General features: G+C 40.5%; 1 protein-coding gene across 3 annotated transcripts in view; it reads right to left on the bottom strand.

The window, feature by feature from the left end:
* Stim (stromal interaction molecule) overlaps positions 1-26,694 on the bottom strand; it is a 424,265-nt gene that overhangs the window by 207,527 nt on the left and 190,044 nt on the right. For all 3 annotated transcript variants that reach the window (XM_067143252.2, XM_067143251.2, XM_067143253.2), the window contains exons 7-8: positions 3,525-3,677; positions 3,165-3,332 (exon numbers count right to left, since the gene is read on the bottom strand). In XM_067143252.2, coding sequence (XP_066999353.2) covers positions 3,165-3,332; positions 3,525-3,677 — 321 coding nt within the window. The remainder of the gene's footprint in view (positions 1-3,164; positions 3,333-3,524; positions 3,678-26,694) is intronic.

The raw sequence follows: 26,694 nt of genomic DNA, 5'->3' as shown, positions 1-26,694 counted from the left end.
CGGCACATGCCTAAGGCACAGGTGTAGGCAAACCAAAAATTATGCGATTAAATATTGTAAATGACTTAGCTCGCTCATGGTTGGTCCTGGTCCAGCTGTTCTGCCCCCCAAATGGATGTAGTTGGGTCTGCGGTTAGCTCATGGGTTGGACATCTGGTACATCATCTGCTTCCTCATCACGGGATTGCTGTCGGTTTCCCGTCGCCTTCCTCATCATGGCTCGATCGTATGGTTTCCCGTCGCCTTCCTCATATGCCTCGGTCGTATGGCTTCCCGTCGCCTTCCTCATCATGGCTCGGTCGTATAGCAAGATGCACTGGTCCCCAGCCCGGTCCATCATGCATATTTAGCACATCATCCTCATGGTCTTCTTATCAGCAACTAAATTAAGGATTGTAGTGCAGTGAACAGCCATTATATAATTCTTTTTTGAAGTGTGTAATCCTTAAATTTATTATTTCCTTTGTGGCTCTCCGACGTATATCTTCTATCTCGTTGGTGTTGATTTTAGTGAATGTATCTCTGTTGGCCGCTTCTTGTAGATCTTGGGAAACTTATTTCTATTCTGATTCAATAATTCGAGATGTATCTCTTCTTGTATGAGATCCTTTTTTTATGCTGGTTTGGTCTCCCTTTGCAGAGTATAGATCAACTGCGCTCCGTATCCACCCACGCGTATCTCGTGGTACTTAGCTGATTCCTTTTTAATATCTCTAATCAACTCTGCTTATTTTTTTCGATGAATTGACTTGTTTTCTTCTTGTTTCCGATGCTTTTTCCTTTAGTATAGCTTCTGATCCTTTCTTCTTCCTTAAAAAATTATACCGCAGTCGCTAGTTCCGTCTTCACTCTTCGTTGAGAAAAATTAAGATGGAGATTTCTTAACAATCAAGTTTTCTACTTTTTTTCGTAAAACAATACAGTTGACAGTCCACTGTCCAGTTCACCCTCATTACTCGACCGTTCCATGGCCTTCTATGTCACCGCAACTGGTGTCTATTCTTTGCTTTCTATAGATTAAATGGGCCATACCTTCTTTCGGCGCCATTTTGAAAGCTGTCGTGGAGGTGTGCAAAATCTACTTAAGAGGGGGTAAATAGGAGACAAAGGGGGTGAATTTTTAAAATAAGTATATCTACAAGATATATCTCAAACACGTAACATGTTGATTTGAAAATTGTTATTTAGAATTGCCTTAAAAAAAAAAAAAAAAAGAAACACTTTTTTTTTGAAAATTCAATTAAGAGGTTCATAAAAAGGACTGAAAAAGGGGCTGAACTCTTTTTATTAGGATACTTACATCTCAACAACTGAACATGTTACAGACATGAAAATTTGTATTTGGAATCTTCTTTAAAAATAAATAAATACATATTCTTTTGTTTTCAAAAAATTCAATTGGGGGGATAAATTTAAAAAGTGGACTTAAAACAATACACCCCTAAGGGGGTTTTGACTGGGGGGGTGAGGAATGATGACAAAAATATGCAATAATATGAAAATGTTTGAATTATGAAGTTACAATTTCAAATGATATCCTAGGTGTTAAATAACAGAAGGTTTGAAACAAATTTAACCGCTCAGAAAGTTAAATGGGTGCTAAGATCCGAAAACAAATATATTCATTCCTTCCTCCAAAACGGTATAATGAACGAAGATAAAATTCCAAACAGTGGTAATATTTTAAATCCTAGGTGTGAAATAGGAAATATTTTTTAACGTTCCACCCGTAAAGTATTAAATGAGGTCAGCTCTGTAAATGAAATTATTCATCCCTCCAAAACTGTTTGACTTACAAAGTTGTAATTTTACAAGAAAGGTCTTTTATGTCCTAGGAGTAAAATAGTGTATACTTCAAAATATTTCTCCCCTAAGGGGTTTAGATGGTGGCTGACTCTCAGAAACACAATATCCATTCTTCCAAAACCGTTTTGGGCACAAACTTAATTTTTTTTTTATGAAGTGTGGTCTTCTATATCTCAGATGTTAATAAATATATTAAAACATTTACCCTTAAAAAGTATCCATTCTTCCATTACTGTTCGATGTACAAAATCAAAATTTCACAGATTGGTCGCTTTTACATACTAGATGTTAAATAAGATAGGGTTTAAAACGTTCAAATTCTTCCGTATGGGGTTCAAATGAGTGGTAGATAAGAAAATCATTCTCCCAAAACCGTCTGACATACGAACTGACGGCGTATTTTACAGGCTCGGCAGACAGTGGACTCTCCAAAATGTAAAACTTTGAATAGTAACTTTAAGTTTAAAACCATGGTGAAGCACGGGTATCTTGTTAGTTTCTGTATATATTGATGTTTTGGGTGGGTAATGTTTGAAATTATCTAATGTAATAATAATGGTAATTTACAGCCCAACTGTGTAGTTTGCATCGATATAGAAAATGGAGATCCTTCCTCTATGCTTGACAGGAACCCACCAACCTGCCCCTATAGAAAAATTAAAATGGAATCTGTGTAAATGGAAGATTTGTGACCATTTTCTCTGTTGTTACTGGCCATCTTGGATCAATAGAGCTTGCATCATGTGTTTCCCCAGAAGTTTGTCACCTTTGTTGACAATAAGAAAATCAGGCAGTTTCAAATTGTCATGGTGGGTGCTCATAATCTTACTTTTTGTCACATTTTAATAGGACTCCAAGGGATATTAGAGGACTGTTGGCCACTTTGCAGCTCTAACCTAGGGGCATACACCCCCAGGCATCCCTTTGCTTGCCCTCTTATCACCAGCCAGACCTAACCAATTCAGTCCAATGGTTTTCTCACTAGCTGTATCTAACCAATCCAGCTCAATGGTCTTGTCACTAGCCTGACCTAACCAATCCAGACCAATGGTCTTTTCACTGGCCTGGTCTTATAAAGACAGTTGACAGTCACTATTCTTAAGTTGGCAGCCTTGTGCAGCATGCTGTGACAACATCCAAGCAGCACCATGATGGATCTCTAAACTATCTTTCACGAAGAGTCAATGGAAGCTCTGCTAGCTTAATTATTATTGATGTTATAACCATTTAAGTTAGATAATGCCTTTTACCTAATTTTTCCCTGGCAGCACAGAAAATAGTATGCAACAGTCCTCGGGTTAATGCACTGCTGCTCAAGATGAAAAAGAAATAGGGAAAAAAAAAAAGGGAGAACCTACTGCTTCACGGGCTTGCTGAAGCTGCTTTTCAGCTGCCATCTTCTTTTTAATATAAGCTTTGTTCTCAATTTCATGAGTAAGCTGTAGCCACTGTTGAAGACCAACTGGTGGCGACCAGCAGCGATCTTCAAGCTCTCCTTCTGCCCTTTTGAGTTCACCTCGAAGTAACTGGAAAAGATACAGAGCTGAAATGTAAATTTGAAAATAATGGTGAAAACAACTTGACTTGAATATTCTTTTTTAAATGTTTTTAAGGTACTTGTAAAAATATCAGGTGTTAAATTCTTTAAGTCTGAAGTAATGGCGTAAAAAATATGGAGTTTACCTCCAATTCACTAACTCTTGTCTATAGATACTCACCTCTATCTCTGCTTTTAGCTGTGATACCTCCAAGTCAGAATATGATGTACGGAGTTCTAAATTTTCACTACCTTGTTCAAGGAGTTGTCTCTCCAAATTTTGTTTTTCAGAGGTAACATATTCTTGCTCCATTCTTGCTCTTTCAAGTTCTTTCTAAGAACAGGTAACATTAAATTAGAGTCATGATTTTCAACTTACGATAAAATTCTTATCAAAAATCACTCAATTATTTCAATTATTTCAAAATGGTAATTCCATAAGGGTTTCTATGGGTGGGGCAATAGGGGAGTGGTGTGGGAGAGTATACTCAACATATATACAATTTATATTAAATGAATAACAGGTTTAAAAGATAACCTGTTAATGTACAATCTACTGGGCGATTCAAAAGGATGCACAGAAAATGAAACGGCTCAAAGGCAGGTCGAAGTCCAACAACATTTGAATAGGAAATAATTTGATTTCAATACAGTAATTCCATAATGGTGTCCATGGGTGTGGTGGGGAGAGTATACTCTAAGATATATTTTGTATTAAATGTATAACGGATTTAGAAGATAACCTGTTAACGTACGATATACCGGGAACAACAATAATGTTATGGACTTTACGTCCCACTAACTACTTTTTCGGAGATGCCGAGGTGCTGGAATTTGGTCTCACAGGAGTTCTTTTACATGCCAGTAAATCTACCATGAGGATGAGGATGACGTATTTGAGCACCTTCAAATACCACCGAACCTGCCAATTGTGGTCAGAAGGCCAGCGCCTCAACCGTCTGAGAAACTTAGCCTGGTTACCGGGAACATTTTTAAAAATAAATAAAGTTTTCCATTACATAATTCCTGACATTCACAGCCATGCCCTGATGTAGAGTTTTGTCCTAAACTATAATGTTCTTATTTGAAAGTTGCTGTACTTTGACCTATGTATGGCCTACTTTAGTTTGAGCAACCTTTTGAATTACGTTGTACATTCTAAATTTTTATATATTGCTATAGATTTCTGTATAAATTATCGATGAGGGAAATTTATTTCATGTGTAGTATAGTTCTCATCACTTACGATGATCAAATATATAATGGTGAAATATAATGTAAAAAACAAGAAAAAGAAAAAAGCAACATTTTCAAGTAACTGGATATCTGGATTGTTTTAAATACATTTCCATCTCTTCGCATATTGTATAATAGTTGTTTAATTTATTTTCTAAACAAACACTTGGAGGTACAGTGACCACACCCCACCTGATAAGCATGTTAGGAATCACCAATTCTCTCTCTCTTTTTTTTCTTTTTTTTACAAGTTGCTTTATGTTGCACCGACATAGATAGGTCATATAGCTACGATAGGATAGGAAAAGGCTAGGAGTGGGTGGGAAGGAAGCAGCCGTGGCCTTAATTAAGGACAACCTGGTGTGAAAATGGGAAACCACAGAAAACAATCTTCAGGGCTGCCAACTATGGTGTTTGAGCCCACTGTCTCCCAAATGCAAGATCACAGCTGTGCACCCCTAACCGCACGGTCAAATCACTTGGTAGGAATCACCAATGGTGAAACCAAAAGTACATATATACACCTCAATAAAAGTTTGGAGTAATATTAAAATGTAGTGTATGAGATTTAGCACGTCGTCCTATATATCAAGATTATATTTGAGGAACTGTGGACACCCTCTTAACTGTCCTACTCAGGATCAGACTCTTGGTTGGATAATGAAATGGCTGGTTACACTGATAATATTAAAATAAAAGAAACCATCCAGTAATTTATAAAACTATTAATTCAGTGGATGCATGTAAGAACCTTTAAAAAAGTGTGTTCTCACAGTGAAACAACCTGGTATATGTCTCCCTATTAAGTTACAAAAAATTCAGAGGTCAGCTTAGTTCACAAACCCATCAACAGATGGAGCTGCCATGTTATTTGTATATGAATTTCATCACTTGAGCATGCAAGAACTTCATATGCAAGGAAAAAAACTCTTTATTCACCCAGATGATATTCCTGGTAACTCATACTGCTTTTAAAAGATTCCTATTGTTTTTTACAGCTTAGTACATGAAAAAAGAATATTTTCTATTATTGATGATTATTGGTTCTGTTGTATCTGAGAAGGAAATGAAATTTCAATTTTTTCTGAAGTAATTCGTTCCAATCACATTTTATGGTCAGAATTAGATTAAATTTTATCTTATACACAAACATATTTTCTAAAACATTTAATTTAAAGCCTGTTAAAATGTCAACATCACACTAGTTAATGTACAAAGGCCATCCAATAAAATAATAAGTTTCCCTATTTTTTTTCTGCAAACCATATTTAAAAATTAAGTTGGTACTGTAGGAACATTCAGTGGGGTATGGTGGCTGCGCTAGATCTTCAACAGCGCGGGCTTGCTCCACGTTCACCAGTACGGCACCAGCTGCCATGGAACTACCGCTTGAAAGCGTGTCCAATTGTGCACTCCGATCTGTTATTTGATTTTTCATGGTGAAAAATGAAACAGCTATCAATATTCATTGCAATTTAATGTGTGTTTTTGGTGAAGGATGCATGAACATCCAAATGGTTCGCCACTGGCGTTCACGGTTCCTGGAAGGGTCGTAAAATGTACACGACAGCGAGCACAACGGCAGGCCCATTACTGCTACAGGTAATGCAGCCACCTTTGCAGTTCGGAATGTGGTGGATGAAGATCAACGTGTCAGCATTGATGAGATAATGAATCGACTGCCCCCTGGTATGGAAATTGGATGCTCTTCTATTGCAACAATCCTGTCAGATGTCATACAGTATTGAAAAGTCTGTGGGTCCCACGTTTGCTTACTGATGCTCACAAGCAACAACGGATCGAGCTTTCCTGTAAATGATTCAAAGAGAGGGATATGAACTGTTTTCCCATATTGTCACTGGAGATGAAAGCTGGGTGCATCATTCAACTCCAGAAACAAAATTACAAAACATAGTATGGAAGAAACCTGGTGAACGTGCACCAAAAAGGGCCAAGACCCCCAGCCTCTGTGGGCAAAGTTATACCTACTGTCTTTTGGGACTGGTTGACGACCTGTCCCGACACACTATGGTCACAACTGAGAGGTACTGCACAGTCCTTACGAAGCTCAGAGCGGTAATCAAACGAAAACATCCTGGTCTTCTGTCTTGGAAAGTGTTTCTCTTTCATGAAAATGCGCGCCCGCATTCAGCTGCACAACTTCAAATGGGACCATTTTCCCCATCCACCTTATTCTCTAGATCTTGCTTTGAGTGATTTCTATCTCTTTCCACAATTCAAGTAGCACCTTGGAGACAAGCAGTTTGCGACTGATGAAGAGGTGGAAGCGGAGCTGGCTACGGAGACAGGACCCGACCTGGTGTCATGAAGGTATCAAAAAAACTGAGGTCCAGTCTAGTTTGAGCAAGCGAGGAGCGAGGTCGTGTTGTGCAGTGCGTGCCATGAACATGGTTGGTATTGAGCAGTACCGAGCCGCGATTGTGAGGTGGCAGGGGAAGCAGAGGAAGGAGTTCAAGAATGGACTGGTAATAAGAGAAAAGGTGGTAAAAATGGGTAAAGCGGTGCTGTTAGCAGTAGTGTTAGTGGTGCTACTGGTCATTGGGGGGTGGGGTGGAATTAAACCCAGGCCCAAATACCAGTGAAAAATTCATTGTGGAAGATTTGGCAGCACTTAAGGTGTTAGCGAGGGAAGTGATACAAGAAAATTGCCAATGGGATAAGGTGCAAGAAATACAGGACATGATGGAAGAGCAGAGAAAGGAGATAGGGAACATGAAGAAATGGTTAGAAACTTTTTTTTTTTGCTATTGGCTTTATGTCGCATCGACACAGATAAAGATAGGAAGACATCTGGGAGCGCATGCGCACTTTGGACTATCTCGCGTAGCCTTTCCCCTCCTAACAGAGCTCCTGCTACAAGGACAGTTCCGTGCATAAGTTTACACTCAGCTGCCGCGCTCTGCTTTCTAATTTCCGTTGAGTAGTAACTGTGGTTAGTGGTGGTGTACGTTAGGCCTATCTGTGACAGTATGGAAGGCGTTAAAAGTAGCGTGCATCGTGAGGTGTTAAAGAGTCAACTGATGATAGTTAATTTTTTTAAATCTCCCTCATGCCTGTTTTATCAGGCATATGGTACTGCCTAATACTCCTTTCTTTCACATTTATTTATTAACTACGTAAAAACAGCTGCGTGATCACCGATACCATCTATTACTTCGGTTTCTCTACAGAGCTCATCTGGTTTTACCAGCTCCACATCCAGAATATTGTTTCCATCACTTTTTTAATCAGCTGTCCTTCCCATATTAACTTATTTGCCGTTTGTTGGTCATGCTTACTGCCGTTCACATTGCCTTCCCAATTGACGTTCGGTAAATTGAGATCACCCGCTATTATCACGTTCCTTTCCATTTCGTTTCCCACACAGCTGATTATGTTATCAAATAATTCTGAATCAGCGTGAGCCCTGCCCCTTCCCGGTCTGTACACTCCAAAGACATCAAGTTGCCTATTATCTTTAGAAATGAGCCTTACACCTAGAATTTCATGTTTCTCATCTAACTTTTTCGTAGCTTACAAATTCTTCTTTCACCAGAAAGAATACTCCCCCTCCTACCATTCCTATCCTATCTCTACGATACACACTCCAGTCCCGTGAGAAAATTTCCGCATCCATTATAGCATTTCTCAGCCACGATTCAACGCCTATTACAATATCTGGTAAGTATCTATTAAATTACTTGTGTCGGAGTGACGTAAAGCCCTTAGCAAAAAAATTACTTAATTATATTACTTTCTGTACAATACTTCTACAGTTCAACACTAACATTTATATGTCATCCCTACTTGACTTCCAGATCCCTGTACCCTTATCACCGCTCCCTAGACCACCGTATTTCCCTGACTGTACATACATATACATCCCTATAACCATACTAAACAAACTGCCTAACTTATGCGTACCACTGCAGTTTAAGTGAAGACCATATGAGGGCAGATCCCTATCTCCTACCCACCCAATAGGATCTAGAAATCTCACTCCCAGTTTCCCCACATACCCACTCCATTGTCTCATTTAAATCCCCAATCACCTTTCATTCAATATCCCTCCTACACAGTATTCCACTGATAATAATCTGTGCTTCCTTAAACTCCACCCATGCTGCATTTACCAGATCCCACACATCCCCAACTATGTTGGCACTTATACCTGGTTGCCTTACATGGTTGGTACCAACGTGAAATACTACCACCTTATCCTTTCCCTCCTCCTCCTCCTCTTCTACTTTCCTCAACATCTGCTTCAACATAATTCCTGGATAACATTCAACCCTGGTTTGCTTTCCCCCATAGACTTTCCCCACATGTCTAACAATGGAATCCCCCATGACCAGAGCCTCATCTCTGAATAATATTTGGGTTGCATAAAACTACATTGGAAGGGGCAGCAGAATCACACCGTGCAAGTTATAATTTAGTTCATAAAACACCCTGCAACAATATCCACTATTGCATCCATTTTTACAACAAGGGATCATTTGAATTTGAAATGTGTGTCAATTATGGTTTTACCGGGCGAGTTGGCCATGTAGTTAGAGGCGCGCGGCTGTGAGCTTGCATCCGGAAGATAGTGGGTTCGAATCCCACTGTCGGCAGCCCTGAAGATGGTTTTCCGTGGTTTCCCATTTTCACACCTGGCAAATGCTGGGGATGTACCTTAATTAAGGCCACGGCCGCTTTCTTCCACCTCCTAGGCCTTTCCTATCCCATCGTTGCCATAAGACCTATCTGTGTCAGTGCGAAGTAAAGCCACTAGCAAAAAAAATTCTTTAAATTATGGTTTCCAGTGTGTGGATTCTTGAAGAACACCAATCTGTCTAATGTCTGTCTAATGTCTGTCTGTCTGTCTATATCGGTCCCTCAATCCTGAGGATCGTGATCTCTGAAGATATTCCTTTGTACCCGTTTCCATCCTCCACGGTCTTCTGCTATACGGGTAGATTGACTAATGTACAGCTAATAAAATTACATGTATACTTCTTAAGATCTGGAATTAGCTCATTTTTCAGATGTGGGTAAGGTAATAGCCTAATCCAAATTGGACTCCTGATGCCGATTATTGTTAATGGGGAATATAATGAAATAATCATCATCTCTTAATATTAATTAGGGGAAAGGTGTAAAATGTTGAACCTTTGAAAGAAAGTTTTTTTGCTATTTGCTTTACGTCGCACCGACACAGATATGTCTTGTGGCGACGATGGGATAGGAAAGGCCTAGGAATTGGAAGGAAGCGGCCGTGGCCTTAATTAAGGTACAGCCCCGGCATTTGCCTGGTGTGAAAATGGGAAACCACGGAAAACCATCTTCAGGGCTGCCGACAGTGGGGCTCGAACCCACTATCTCCCGATTACTGGATACTGGCCGCACTTAAGCGACTGCAGCTATCGAGCTCGGTTTGAAAGAAAGTACCGGCGAAAGAAACTTAAATGACCACACTGGGTATGATAATGAAGATTCCTCAGGTCTCAGTATCCTAATACTGCAAGGGTAGAAACAGACCAATAGTTGAACAAGGGAGGTGCAATATGAAATATGAGAGTACTTGGGAGTTCTCCAAGTGATCACAACATACTGGTAACCTTAAACAACAATAGCATGGCAATAAAGAAGGTAGTGATTTATAGTTATTTTCTTACTGTTGGGTTTGATTCAGTGTAGCTAACCATACAGTTTAGGGACTTCCCTACTTGGCGATACATCTTACAATTAATGTTAATCTTGCAGGTTGGCACTCCATACAGCTCAAGAAGGCCCTTGGAAGGGTGGAAGGTAGAGGCTTCCACTATCCATAACACACAAATTCATTTCATCCACAAACTTGGCACTTGATGGGGTAGAGTGGTTAGCTCTCCGGCCGGCTGCCTTTGCTCCCAGGAATTAACCTGGTACTCATTTTTGGCATAGGGCCATATGCACATCGGGAATAGAAATCTCGTTCCTTAAATCTTTCGACTTCCGTGCGAATTGAGCACACCTTTGCCACCTCGGTCACGCAGAACAATGGACTGCAAGAAGCAATAATGTAATATCTTAAACCAAAAGAGGAATTCAAATTATAGTCCCTGCCATGTAAGCTGTTAATACAGAAGGTAGTAATTTATAGTTAATTTATAATTGTTGGGTTGGATTCAGTGTCGCTAACCATACAGTTTACGGACCCTACTTGCCGATACAACATCTCATGCAAGTTGGCACTATGCAGTCATGGGATTTTTGTGGCTTGCAAGATTAAACGGTACTGCCATTGCGGTATTATGAAAATCACTGGTGTTACATTTGCGGTAAAAGTAACGCATATTTTCTTTTTATATAGGAGATTGTGGTTCATGTTTGTGGGTTACTGTAGTTACACGTCCTAGTTCGTGAACCATGGGCAACGGCTGAGTGGCCTAGTAAGTGGTCTGAGAGTCGGGATACCAGTTGCTATGGAATGGGAGTGAGCATCTAGGACATATTCTGAGTCATGGCCCTCCTTGTGCTCAGGCGGATAGGACTATACAATTCACCGGTGGTCCATAACCCGTTAGAGGAGAGATCCTCACTTGGACTATGTGCAAGTAGGGCAGCATACTGCTTCATGAATTTACCAAGCTCAGAACACTTTAAGCAAGCCTCGGACCTATGGGAGTAATGGAGTCCCACTCCCATTTGATAGGCGAGGGACTCCTTGGAAACAACTTGGCGAACGAAATGGAATTTGATGGGGAGCTATCAATATTAATGGGGCTTATGGAAGAAAGAAGGTAGAACTGGCTGAGTCAGCAAAGAGGATTGATCTGGATGTGCTAGGAGTAAGTGATATTCGGGTAAGGGGAGATAATGAGGAAGAGATAGGAGATTATAAAGTGTACTTGACAGGTGTTAGAAAGGGAAGGGCAGAGTCTGGGGTAGGGCTCCTTATCAGGAATACCATTGCACGCAACATAGTTTCTGTTCGGCACGCAAATGAGCGAATGATGTGGGTAGATTTGTCAGTGGGAGGAATTAGGACAAGAATTGTATCCGTGTATTCACCATGTGAGGGTGCAGATGAGGATGAAGTTGACAAGTTTTATGAAGCATTGAGTGACATCATGGTCAGGGTCAACAGCAAGGATAGAATAGTGCTAATGGATGATTTCAATGCGAGAGTTGGGAATAGAACTGAAGGATACGAAAGGGTGATTGGTAAATGTGGGGAAGATATGGAAGCTCTTGGGAATGGGAAGCATTTGCTGGACTTCTGTGCTAGTATGTGTTTAGCAGTTACGAATACATTCTTCAAGCATAAGCCTATTCACCCCTACACATGGGAGGCTAGGGGTACCAGATCCATAATAGACTATATCTTAACTGACTTTGAATTCAGGAAATCTGTTAGGAATGTACGAATTTTTCGATGATATAGACCACTATCTGATCTGTAGTGAACTAAGTATCTCTAGGCCTAGGGTAGAGAAAGTGAAATCTGTCTAAAAACGAAAAAGGGTAGAAAGTCTCCAGGATGAGGAAATCAGACAGAAGTACATGGATATGATAGTGAGAAATTTTGAACAGTAGACAGTAAGCAGGTTCAGGATATAGAAAGTGAATGGGTGGCATACAGGGATGCTGTAATAGAAACAGCAAGGGAATGCCTAGGAACAACTGTGTGTAAAAATGGGAAAAGGCGAACATCTTGGTGGAATGATGAAGTGAGAGCAGCCTGTAAACGTAAAAAGAAGGCTTATCAGAAATGGCTCAAAACAAGGGCCAAGGCAGACAGGGATTGGTACGTAGATGAAAGAAACAAAGCGAAACAAATAGTTGTTGAATCCAAAAAGAAGTCATGGGAAGATTTTGGTATTAACCTGGAAAGGCTAGGTCAAGCAGCAGGGAAACCTTTCTGGACAGTAATAAAGAAAGGAAGGGAGGGAAAAAGGAAATGAACAGTGTTTTGAGTAATTCAGGTGAAGTCATAATAGATCCCAGGGAATCACTGGAGAGGTGGAGGGAATATTCTGAACATCTTCTCAATGTAAAAGGAAATCATCATGGTGGTTTTGAAAACAGCCAACCGCATGGAAAGGAGGAAAAGGATGTTGGTGAAATTATCCTTGAGGAAGTGGAAAGGATAGTAAATAAACTGCATTGTCATAAGGCAGCAGGAATAGATGAAATTAGACCTGAAATGGTGAAGTACAGTGGGAAGGCAGGGATGAAATGGCTTCATAGAGTAGTAAAATTAGCGTGGAGTGTTGGTAAGGTACCTTCAGATTGGACAAAAGCAGTAATTGCACCTATCTATAAGCAAGGGAACAGGAAGGATTGCAACAACTATCGAGGTATCTCATTGATTAGTATACCAGGCAAGTATTCATTGGCATCCTGGAAGGGGAGGGTGCGATCAGTCGTTGAGAGGAAGTTGGATGAAAACCAGTGTGGTTTCAGACCACAGAGAGGCTGACAGGATCAGATTTTCAGTATGCGCCAGGTAACTGAAAAATGCTACGAGAGGAATAGGCAGTTGTGTTTATGTTTCGTAGATTTAGAGAAAGCATATGACAGGGTACCGAGGGAAAAGAAGTTCGCCATACTGGGGGCCTATGGAATTAAAGGTAGATTATTAAAATCAATCAAAGGAATTTATGTTGACAATTGGGCTTCAGTGAGAATTGATGGTAGAATGAGTTCTTGGTTCAGGGGTACTTACAGGAGTTAGACAAGGCTGTAATCTTTCACCTTTGCTGTTTGTAGTTTACATGAATCATCTGCTGAAAGGTATAAAATGGCAGGGAGGGATTCAGTTAGGTGGAAAAGTAGTAAGCAGTTTGGCCTATGCTGACAACTTGGTCTTAATGGCAGACTGTGCCGAAAGGCTGCAGTCTAATATCTTGGAACTTGAAAATAGGTGCAATGAATATGGTATGAAAATTAGCCTCTCTAAGACTAAATTGATGTCAGTAGGTAAGAAATTCAACAGAATCGAATGTCAGATTGGTGATACAAAGCTAGAACAGGTCGATAATTTAAAGTATTTAGGTTGTCTGTTCTCCCAGGATGGTAATATAGTAAGTGAGATTGAATCAAGGTGTAGTAAAGCTAATGCAGTGAGCTCGCAATTGCGATCAGCAGTATTCTGTAAGAAGGAAGTCAGCTCCCAGACAAAACTATCTTTACATCGGTCTGGTTTCAGACCAACTTTGCTTTACGGGAGTTAAAGCTGGGTGGACTCAGGATATCTTATTCATAAGTTACAAGTAACAGACATGAAAGTAGCGAGAATGATTGTTGGTACAAATAGGTGCGAACAATGGCAGGAGGGTACTCGTAATGAGGAGATAAAGGCTAATTTAGGAATGAACTCGATGGATGAAGCTGTACACATAAACCAGCTTCGGTGGTGGGGTCATGTGAGGCGAATGGAGGAGGATAGGTTACCTAGGAGAATAATGGACTCTGTTATGGAGGGTAAGAGAAGTAGAGGGAGACCAAGACGACGATGGTTAGACTCGGTTTCTAACGAAATAAAGATAAGAGGTATAGAACTAAATGAGGCCACAACACTAGTTGCAAATCGAGGATTGTGGCGACGTTTAGTAAATTCTCAGAGGCTTGCAGACTGAACGTTGAAAGGCATAACAGTCTATAATGATAATGTATGTATGTATGTATGTATGTATGTATGTATGTATGTATGTATGTATGTATGTATGTATGTATGTGTTGTAGGTCTCTCTGGGAAATAACCAGGTAAGTAGAATTGTGGCATGTTCGAATAATGCATATCGTAACATAGTTTATGATAATAATGATGTTATTGGCTTTAAGATGTATTATTTACAGAAGAATGGAAAAACAAGTTGAAGCTGAGTTGGGAGAAGATCAATTTGGCTTCAAAAGAAATGTAGGAACACGTGAAGCAATCCTGACTTTAGTCTGATCTTAGCGGATCGAATCAAGAAGGACAAACCCACGTACATGGCATTCGTAGATCTAGAAAAGGCATTCGATAATGTTGAATGGACCAAGTTATTTCAGATTCTGAAGGTGATTGGGATCAGATACCGAGAACGAAGAATTATCTACAATCTGTATAAAAATCAGTCTGCAGTGATAAGAATCGAGGGCTTTGAAAAAGAAGCAGCAATCCAGAAAAGAGTGAGGCAAGGCTGCAGTTTGTCCCCCCTCCGTTTCAATGCTGACATAGAACAGACAGTAAAGGAAATCAAAGAGGAATTAGGAAAGGGGATCACAATCCAAGAAGAGGAAATCAAAACATTGAGATTTGCTGATGATATTGTTATTTTATCTGAGACTGCAGATGATCTCAAGAAACTGCTAAATGGTATGGGCGAAATCTTGGGTAAGGAGTACAAGATGAACAAAAGTAATGGAGTGCAGTCGAACGAAGGCAGGTGACGCAGGAAATATTAAATTAGGAAATGAAGTCTTAAAGGAAGTAGATGAATATTGTTACTTGGGTAGTAAAATAACTAACGATGGCAGAAGTAAGGAGGACAAACTGCAGACTAGCACAAGCAAGGAAGAGCTTTCTTAAGAAAAGAAATTTGCTCAGTTCAAACATTGATATAGGAATTAGAAAGATGTTTTTGAAGACCTTCGTGTGGAGCGTGGCATTGTATGGAAGTGAAACATGGACGATAACTAGCTCAGAAAGAACGAGAATAGAAGCTTTTGAAATGTGGTGTTACAGAAGAATGCTGAAAGTGAGATGGATAGATCGAATCACAAATGAAGAGATAATGAATCGAATTGGCAAGAGGAGATCGATTTGGCTAAATTTGACTAGAAGAAGAGATAGAATGATAGAACACATCTTAAGACACCCAGGACTTGTTCAGTTGGTTTTTGTAGGTGGTAAGAACGGTAGGGGTAGACCAAGGTATGAATATGACAAGCAGATTAGAGCAGATGTAGGATGCAGTAGTTACGTAGAAATGAAAAGGTTAGCACGGATAGGGTGGCATGGTGGGCTGCATCAAACCAGTCTATGGACTGATGACTCAAACAACAACAAGGCCATATCAGCACCGAGTCACGAGAAAATGGGTAAACAGAATTTAATGAAAATCGGTATGCAAAGTTGGGGAATAAGGAACTACAGCCTATGCTATAAATAATTTTGTAAGACGCCCTAATATCAGAGAGTCGAAAGAAAACTGAATGCGAAGGTCTACAGTACAGAAAGCTCTTAACATTGATCAACAATAACATTACACTGTCCATTGATTGTTAGGATGTGCTTTGTGTCCCTGTTGCAATTCATCTCCCATAGATGGGATTACTGCTGTATACCGAGGTTTTTTAAAAATTTGCTTTACCTCGCACCGACTCAGATAGGTCTTATGGGGGCGATGGGATAGCAAAAGGGCTAGGAGTGGAAAGGAAGCGGCCCTGGCCTTAATTACAGTACAGCCCCAGCATTTGCCTGGTGTGAAAATGGGAGACCACGTAAAACCATCTTCAGGGCTGTCAACAGTGGGGTTCGACCCCACTACCTCCCGGATGCAAACTACGCGCCCCTTACCAAACGGCCAACTGGCCTGCCTGAATATTGGCGGGAAGTAGATGAGAAGTTGGACAACTTTCTTCTTTAGCATGTCATTCCGCTGGTTCACAAATTTTCTGATATTAGTGGTACGTACCACACTGGTTCATCATAACATTCGGGCTATTCAATCCCTACTCTGAGGCACTGACTGGAATGAGCAGTGTGCATATTTAACGGAACAATGGCAGAGGAGTGTTCACGGCTGTCTGCGGCCTGGTCATTCCAACACTGGAACTTTGGACTGTTAGATTGGCACCGTAGTACTGTTCGTTAAAAGTGAGAAAATGTGTGCTTTTTCATTTGATCGAGTATTTTGTATGATAACATTACTTTTAATTACTACATTCCTACTTAAGATTTTATAATGGCCCAAGTTGACTTCAGTTAGGAAAACCACGAAGACAATCTTTCTGAGAATCCCGTAGCGAAGCACGGGTACATCAGCTAGTACAATCATAATAATGGTGTATAGCGTCCGGAGAGGCCTGGTGCAGGTCTTTTTCTCGTAGACGGCCTATTAGGCGACCTGCATGTCTGTGAAAATGAGGGCCCTACCTAGGATGATTTATAATGCTGAATACGCCACTCACACCCAGCCCCCGAGCCATTTGAATTAAAGTTAAAATCCCCGACCCGGACGGGAACCGAGTCCGGAACCCTCTGGACCAAAGGCCAGCACGCTAACTATTTAGCCATGGAGCCAGACAACTTAATACAGTGTATGAATGCTATTGAATAGCCGTCTTGTTATGCAATGAGAGGGGACATCTTTCAATTCAATTGTCTAACAGTATAAATAACCAAAGTTGAATGAGAGAATTCCAATAAATAAGAAGTGTATCTTGAAAAGCAGCCGAAGGTAGAGTAGATGTCCTCTCTTAATCACTAGGAGTGTCTGTAGGTGGTGTTAAATTCATATAGAGTTGTGTTAATCAGGAGAGACAATCTTTCCCATGTTTCTTTGTGGTGTTGATTGACGGAAAGATTTGTTATTTGTCTGTGTAATAGTATACTGTAACACGTAATTCACATATTGTGCCAATATGAAATGCTCTCATCATACTAAACGACATTATTGTGTCGTGAACTACCATCATTCAGATCGTTATAGCGATGAGTGTTTTTTCGCGTTCCCATGGAAGGAATACGGAAAAGAAAGAAAAAAATGGATACTGAAAGTGAACCGAAAAAGTTGTTATTGTGAAATAATGCCAGAAAAATTTATTGCATACATAAATGACACCTAGAGAATGACAGTGGTGTAGGTAATTATTAAAGCAGACAATAATAACGTCTCATACGTTCCTTGTCTTTGTTTATCACAATGCTGAATGGAGTGTTTTAAAACCCTATGTCATTTAACATCTAGATTGTAGATGCGACCAACGTTAAACATCTGACTTCGTGACGGTACGTCGAACAATAATGGAGGAATGAATGCTTTGTTTCAGGGGTAGAATGTTTTAAAAATATTTCTTATTTAACATCTAGGACATAGGACATAGAAAACCAACCTTTATGAAAAATTTTAAGTTCGTACCGGGTACGTGAAACGTTTTCTGAAAAATGAATATTGTAATTGTCAATTCCCTACCTAAACTCCAAAGGGAAGAAACGTTTTGAAGCCACGCTCAGTGGCTCAGACGGTTAAGGCGCTGGCTTTCTGAGCCCACGTTGACAGGTCCGATGGTATTTGGTGTTCAAATACGTCAGGCCACCCCGCAGAGCAAAATTCCGGCACCTCAGCGTCTCCGACAGCCATAAAAAATTTTTTTATTGCTAGTTGCTTTACGTCGCACCGACACAGAAAGGTCTTATGGCGAAGATGTGATAGGAAAGACCTAAAAATGGGAAGGAAGCAGCCGTGGCCTTAATTAAGGTAAAGCCTCAGCATTTGCCTGGTGTGAAAATGGGAAATAACGGAAAACCATCTTCAGGGCTGCCGACAGTGGGGTTCAAACACACTATCTCTCGGATGCAAGCTCACAGCTGCGCGCTCCTAACCGCACGGCCAACTCGCCCGGTATAAAAGTAATTAGTGGGACGTAAAACCATTATTATTATTATTATTATTATTATTATTATTATTATTATTATTTATTATTATTATTACCATCATCATTAAAAATTTTGAGTTACATCTAATTTGACACCTAAGACATAAAATAATACATCTTGTAAAATTACAACTTCGGGTCAAACGATTTTGGAGGGATGAATAATTTTGTTTCTGGAGCTAAACTCATTTAACCTCTTAACGGTGGAATGCTTAAAAATAATTCCTATTTTACATCTACGATTTAAAAATACATTCCGTCATTTGGAATTATGTCTTCGAATCAATCAATACTGATCTGCATTTAGGGCAGTTGCCCAGGTGGCAGATTCCCTATCTGTTGTTTTCCTAGCATTTTTCTAAACGATTTCAAAGAAATTGGAAATTTACTGAACATCTGCCTTGGTAAGTTATTCCAATCCCTAACTCCCCTTCCTATAAATGAATATTTGCCCCGATTTGTCCTCTTGAATTCCAACGTTATCTTCAAATTGTGATCTTTCCTACTTTTCAAGACGTCACTCAAACTTATTGGCCTACTAATGTCATTCCACGCCATCTCTCCGCTGACAGCTCAGAACATACCACTTAGTCGAGCAGCTCGTCTCCTTTCTCTCAGTTCTTCCCAGCCCAAACTTTGCAACATTTTTGTAACGCTACTCTTTTGTCGGATATCATCCAGAACAAATTGAGCTGCTTTTCTTTGGATTTTTTTCCAGTTCTTGAATCAAGTAATCCTGGTGAGGGTCCCATACACTGGAACCATACTCTAGTTGGGGTCTTACCAGAGACTTATATGCCCTTTCCTGCACATTCTTACTACAACCCCTAAACACCCCCATAACCAAGTGCAGAGATCTGTACCCTTTATTTACAATCCCATTTATATGATTACCCCAATAAAGATCTTTCCTTATATTAACACCTAGATAGTTTCAATGATCCCCAAAAGGAACTTTCACCCCATCAACGCAGTAATTAAAACTGAGAGGACTTTTCCTATTTGTGAAACTCACAACCTGACTTTTAATCCCGTTTATCAATATACCACTGCCTGCTGTCCATCTCACGACATTATCGAGGTCACGTTGCAGTTGCTCACAATCTTGTAACTTATTTATTACTCTATACAGAATAACATCATCCGCAAAAAGCCTTACCTCTGATTCCACCTGTTTACTCAAATCATTTATATATATATATATAATAAACCATAAAGGTCCAATAATACTGCCCCTCTTAATTATTACAGGGTCAGATAAAGCTTCGCCTACTCTAATTCTCTGAGATCTATTTTCTAGAAATATAGCAACCCATTCAGTCACTCTTTTGCCTAGTCCAATTGCACTCATTTTTGCCAGTAGTCTCCCATGATCCACCCTATCAAATGCTTTAGACAGGTCAATCGCGATACAGTCCATTTGACCTCCTGAATCCAAAATATCTACTATACCCTACGCTAAAAGTTTTCGGAGGAATGGGTATTTTTGTTTTCCGGTCTTAACCCCCATTTAACATCCTGAGGAATTCATCTTTTTTCACAAAGCAAATGCTGGGGCTGTCCCTTAATTAAGGCAACGGCCGCTTCTTTCCCAATCCTAACTAGTCCTTTCGTATCTCATCGTTGCCGTAAACCTACCAGTGTCGGTAAGACTTTTTATTTTTTTGCTAGCGGCTTTACGTCGCACCGACACAGACAGGTATTTTGGCGACGATAGGATAGGAAAGGCATAGGAGTTGGAAAGAAACGGCTGTAGCCTTAATTAAGGTAAAGCGCCAGCATTTGCCTGGTATGAAAATGGAAAACCACGGAAAACCATCTTCAGGGCTGCCAACAGTGGAATTCGAACCCACTATCTCCCGGATGCAAGCTCACAGCCGCGCGCCCCTAAACGCACGACCAACTCGCCTGGTGAAAATTAATTTGACCAGTGGCGTAACGTTAGGGCCTGCAAAGAAGAAATAAACGAATACATCATTTTACTCGAATGTCACTCTGCAGGAGAAAGGTGACATCTTGATATCATTGTTGAATGGGACAAAAAATATTGTTTTTATAATTCGTAAATAGAGAAACTGCCAGGTGGTTGCACTGTTATTGTGTTGAGTATAGCACAGCCGTCTCTCGCAACACGAGGGTGACGCTCTCTCAGAAAGACCAGCACAAAGCTATTATAAGAAAAGCCAATGAAAATTGATATCAAAATATCACATTTTAGACCTTTTCTTTCGCAAAACGACCATTTTCTAAACCGAGACTTAGCCTTTAAAGAATTACCTGCGAAATGGTATGACCCAAGACAGACTCGAATATTGACATCAAGTGATATAACTGAAATTGTCAATGACTTTGGATCTCAGAAAGTACATCGCGTGGTCCAGTTTCTTTAGACTCTAATATGAGTACATGAGAGTTTTAAACATTTAAAAACAAAATATAGAAACATATATTTATGTTGAATTTCAATCCCTACAAAATATGTAATTTTAAAAATAAAATCTATGAATAAACGACTTAGTCTTGTAACAAATATTTTGTATACATTAAATAAACATAGATTATTAAAGTTATTCTTGTATCTGCTGTAGTAATTGTGTATGTGTTATTCCTAGGATTTATAACATTTTTTGAGGGCCCAATTATTTTTCTTGCAAGGGGGCTTGTATCATATTCGTTACGCCTCTGAATTTGACCCACTTCTCTTGTAACTCGTTTGTTTCTGATATGTTTTCTAGGTGTCAGTTTCACATAATTGGTTAAAGAGGTTCACAAATGATTGTCGAGATGAGTGACGTCTACTAGGCATACACAGCACAAGAACGAAACTACAGAACTTAATATGATGAATTAATCTGATGAATAACAATAGTTGTATTGTTCACAGAATTAAATACCAGGTAAACAACTGATGTGGTATCTGCCAACTGCCCTAGGTGCAGATCAGTGGGTGAGTGATTAACTAACTATTGAAGTAAGAAATTTCAAATTAGGCACGTGAAGAGAAGGAGACATGCCAGTATATTACAACTCAACAAAACATTCCTAGTCTAGGGTTTCAAGTCTCCTTTCTTTTTTTTCATAAATATCATAATCAAAAAGTCATTAATTTTGTTTAATTCTGTGAACAGTACAACTATTATTATTCATCAGATTAATGCACAGCACCATGTGAACATAATCTAACAATTTATTCCAAAGTTGATTGATGTCATTTTTAAGATAATTTAGCTTATTTTTAGAAAAAATGAAAGTTTTGGGAAACGGTCATCAAAAAAGTCTGCTTTGGTTTTCAGGAAAATTATATTATTAAAAAAAATAGTTTTCTATTGTGGCTTACAATAAATTGTGATATTTTTCACCCAAAAGTTAGAGTCTGTTGGAGAACTATCCTTAAGTGTATCATGAGATTATTGTACCCATGATGATACCAGTACCTAACATAACTCTTCTCATTTCTAGCTCAAATTAATTAAATACACCTCCACCCTCCCCACCCCCTACCTGCTGATCAAGCAACTAAGACCTCACTGTAACTGTCAGTCGAGAACGTATCCCCAGTCACCCACCAGGCATCGGAGTATGCTGCAAACCCTTTTGATGATGATTGATGATTGTTTAAAGGGGCCTAACATCTAGGTCATCGGCCCCCAATGGTACGAAATGGAATAACATATTAAAAGTCTAAAATTCTCCATTGACCAGAATTCAAAAGCGTGAGAACAAAGAATGAATGGATGGATGGACATGAAAATAAAACAATCAGTGGATGCGACTCGCAAGGTCTCACATTCACATAAACTGACGTGACAAAATAGTATTACTGACCAAGGGACTACTGCTATAGCATAACACAATCGATTATGTGTGCAGTCAACAGGGCGTCCTAAATCGAAGTTATCGGCCCCTCATAACGGTACTGATCGCTAGCAAAGTAGAACCATGGTATTTGCTCTGTTGCGGTACTAATCAAAAGTAGCAGAGACTTGCGGTATTCCACACACTATTGTACTACTCAGAGTTTATGAAATCCGACATAGAATACAGACCTATGTTTTCCTCACTTTGCGGCGCCATTTACAGGCAACGCAAACCTATGGTGTTCATCACATAAGAGTACTAACCACAGGGACCTCTCCCTATCCCGTGGTGTTCCTCATATAGTGGGTACTAATCATAGGCAAGGCAGAACCATGGTAGCTATCATCCCATGGTCCCGCTCATATGGTGGTACTAATCACAGGTACTGCAAAAGCCGACCGCACGGTGCTCCTGTGTGCTACTAATCACAAACCAATTTCGTACCCAATGTAGTGGTACTACGCACAAGTAAAAGCAACCCTTGGTGTTCTCCGCGTGGTGGTACTAATCACAAGTAGTTTCATGGTTCTAATACAATCAACCCTTGGTCGCCCCTTTTAGTCGCCTCTCACGACAGGCAGGGGATACCGTGGGTGTATTATTCGTCTGCCTCCCCCACCCACAGGGGGTGTGTGTTTGGTCCGCGAGAGGTATTTTATTTCCCTCAAGTCCGCCGGCAAGCCGGTGAGGACCCGCCTATCCGCCACCCGGGACGCGCCACGTGGAAGTATCACCTCTCCCCCTGCTACGCCTGCGTAGCAGGTTCGTGGCAAACCCTTTTGGACGCGGTATACCGGCAACGCAAAGCCGATCAATCAGGTGTCACTCCACGTCGGAAACTCATCAGCAGATCCACCAACATTACTCCAGTCGTCCAAGAAACACGCGCCACCCAAAGCTCAGAGAGTGTGGATACTATTGCGGAAATTCTTCAACAGATACAAGTATCAGAAGAGATGTCACAAACAAACATTAAAATTCTCGCCACTGCCATACATGCGCTCGCCGACAGATTCAAGGATGTGGAAACCCATATGGATTCTTTTTTAGAAGACGAAAAGCCCGCCTACAACGGCGGTACGGAAAGTCCGGACCAATAGCAACAACACAACGACATTCAGTGGCGCAAGTTGCAGGCTCCAACCTACGACAAAGGGCTTCCGCTCCCTCCGGAACCCAAAGTCTACCAAATCGCCCTAGCATTAAAGGACCAACTCGCCGTCACACTAACGGGGCGAGATCATCACGACGCAGCCACCACCCTTTGGGCCCTCAGCGCCTGGCCTCATCTCGATCCAGCGCAGAAGAAATACTTCTTCAACAGGACCAACCTTCCCTACTTGGCCCTAGCACAAGGATGGGACGTCGCGCTGCAGGAAGACAGAGCCGCCGCGGACCAGGTAGCAGTGCTTCCCGAAGGCTTCACGTACACCCCTACGCCACGCCCGACAGCGGTCTCTCGCGGGGCCACCGCATCTCGGCCGAGAAGAGGACGCGGATCACGCGGGGCGAGGCGAAAAGTCGACAAGACGTAACGCTGTTATTGGCGCAGGACAACGGCGGACCTCGCCCCGCAGGCTCCCGCGCCAAACTACGCTTCCTGCCATCCAGAGATCGCTGACTGGCCTTCCCTTGGATATGTGATCTTCGAGCCCCTCCCCAGCAGCTGGTGACGTTCTTGAGGTATCTTCGTTTGCAGATAATAGTTCTGTTCTTTTTTTTTTTTTGCTTTACGTCGCACCGACATAGATATGTCTTATGGCGACGATGGGATGGGGAAGGCCTGGGAAAGGGAAGGAAGCGGCCGTGGCCTTAATTAAGGTACAGCCCCAGCATTTGCCTGGTGTGAAAATGGGAAACCACGGAAAACCATCTTCAGGGCTGCCGACAGTGGGTTTCGAACCCACTATCTCCCGATTACTGGATACTGGCCGCACTTAAGCGACTGCAGCTATCGAGCTCGGTGGTTCTGTTCCTTGGATGGTGTATATAGATCAATCATGTAATCTGTATATAATTTATGCTTGTGAACTTCTCTTTTGTAATAACATGTTTCTTTATCATGTGTATCGTAACAGGCCATGCGCCTGCATTTCATTCCGTCTGGTACTTGTATTAATGTTATTGAATAAACAGCACGGAAGGGGTGCACCCCTCAAGGACCCCTTCGCTGCCCTCTCGCGGCTAACGCCTGTGCTGTCTCAAAATGAAGGTTTTGGGAAATGGCCATCGAAAAAGTCTGCTTTGGTTTTCCAGGACAATTATATTATTAAAAAATAGTCTTCTATTGTGGCATACAATGAATTGTGATATTTTTCACCCAAAAGAGTCTGTTGGAGAACTATCCTTAGGTGTATCATGAGATTACTGGATCCATGATGATATCAGTACCTAACATAACTCTTCTCATTTCTAACTCAAATAAATTATATACACCTCTACCCTCCCCACCCCCTACCTGTTGATCAAGACGCTCTAAATTTACTTGAAGAGGAAGAAGAAGCATGTATTAATTAGATTAGGTACTATTTAATTTGGAAACATTGAACTTCATTTTAAACGGCTGCACACATTCGGTAATTAAATTCAATTTGCAGGAGTGTGATCAAGTAACATCATTTGCTGGGGCCTATTCCACAAAAGTATGGTCTGCTATACAGTTCCTAGCTAGTTACTTTACGTCGCATAGATAGGTCTTATGGCGACGATAGGACAGGGAAGGGCTAGGAGTGGGAAGGAAGCGGCCGTGGCATTAAGGTACAGACCCAGCATTTGCCTGGGGTGAAAATGGGAAACCATGGCTGCCGACAGTTCCGGTCTGGTTAATGGTATGCCTGGAAACGATCAGATTTCCTGTAATATTATTTAGTACTCTCTTAACTAAACCAATATTGTGCATATTCTATGAGCATTTGCTGCCATGACGGTGTTCAGGAGGATCATCATCATTTAGAACAATCATTGTACTTGACGGAATTTCAAACCTGCGTGTGAGCATGCATGTAAAAAGTGCATGAGATGTTAAGACCAGACAGCTGTAATAATTGACAAAATAATAATAGGGTTCATGCTACGCGGTTCTATTTATAGCCTGGTTTGGCTTACAGCCTGCTGCTGTTGAAGATCGGCGCTTAACAAGAAAAATCCAGATTAACATCATAACATTTCTCTTTCGTGTTTTATTTATTTATTTATGTGACACGTAAATTAATATCTTTTATAAATCCGAAGTTCATACTCTAATTACGTTTAGCGTAGTACCTTCTCGTCCATTCCTACTTCTTCATTGCTCGACTTTATAACAAAATATACGTAATTCACAGCACGTTATGATAAGGTTTGATTTAATTGTATAACATAAATTCAGTCAATCACTGACCACCGATCTGCATTTAGGGCAGTAGTTTACCTAGTCTTTTTGTTAATAATGTCAAAGAAGTTGGAATTTTAACGAATATCTGTCTTGGTAAATTATTCCAATCCCTAACTACCATCATAACCATATGAAGAGAGTTTTAACCTTCATTTACAAACCCGTTTATGTAAATACCTCAATGAAAATTTCTCCTTAAATTAACACCTACGCGCTTAGAGTGATCCCCATGAGGTACTTTCACCACATCAACACAGCAACTCAAATTGACAGGACTTATCCTCTTAGTGAAATTCTCAACTTGACCTCCAACCCCGTTTACCATCATACCATTGTTTGCTGCCCGTCTCACAAAATTAAATACAGTTATAAATAGCATCGTCAGAGCTGAGAGGGATAGCCAAGCGATAAGAGCTATCCAGAAGACTATAGGACTTAGCTGCATATAACGAGAGACTCTAGATCAGTGGTTCACACCTTTCCTTTGCATCACGGAACCCTGATCAATAAAAACAGCGAACGGCAGAACTCCTAACACAAATTTTTGCAATCTCGAGTTATGTTATAAATTGATATACGCCCATTTATAGTTTTATGTTCATTCTCTTAAAATGATTGTTATACAGAACAAATACTTTAAACATGTGTGTTGTTATTAATAATAATAATAATAATAATAATAATAATAATAATAATAATAATAATAATCATGGAGCTAGAAATAAGCGTTCACGTTATTAAGTCGTGTTCAGTACAAACAGTAGGCTACACATTCCGAGTACCCTCCTGCCATTGTTCCCACCTGTTTGTACCAGCAATCATTTTCGCGACTTTCATGTCTGTTACTTCTAACTTATGAATAAGACATTCTCAGTCCACCCAGCTTTCGCTCCCATAAAGCAGAGTTGGTCTGAAAACAGACCGATGTAAAGATAGTTTCGTCTGGGAGATGACTTCCTTCTTACAGAATACTGCTGATCGCAACTGCAAACTCACTGCATTAGCTTTACTACACCTTGATTCAATCTCACTTACTATATTACCAACCTGGGAGAACAGACAACCTAAATACTTTAAATTATCGACCTGTTCTAGCTTTGTATCTCCAAACTGACATTCAATTGAATTTCTTACCTACTGACATCAATTTAGTCTTCGAAAGGCTAATTTTCATACCATACTCATTGCACCTATTTTCAAGTTCCAAGATATTAGACTGCAGGCTTTCGGCACAATCTGCCATTAACACCAAGTCGTCAGCATAGGCCAG

Source organism: Anabrus simplex, chromosome 3 (genome assembly GCF_040414725.1).
Source record: "Anabrus simplex isolate iqAnaSimp1 chromosome 3, ASM4041472v1, whole genome shotgun sequence".
Lineage (NCBI taxonomy): Eukaryota > Metazoa > Arthropoda > Insecta > Orthoptera > Tettigoniidae > Anabrus > Anabrus simplex.
This window is presented reverse-complemented; position numbering and strand designations above follow the sequence as displayed.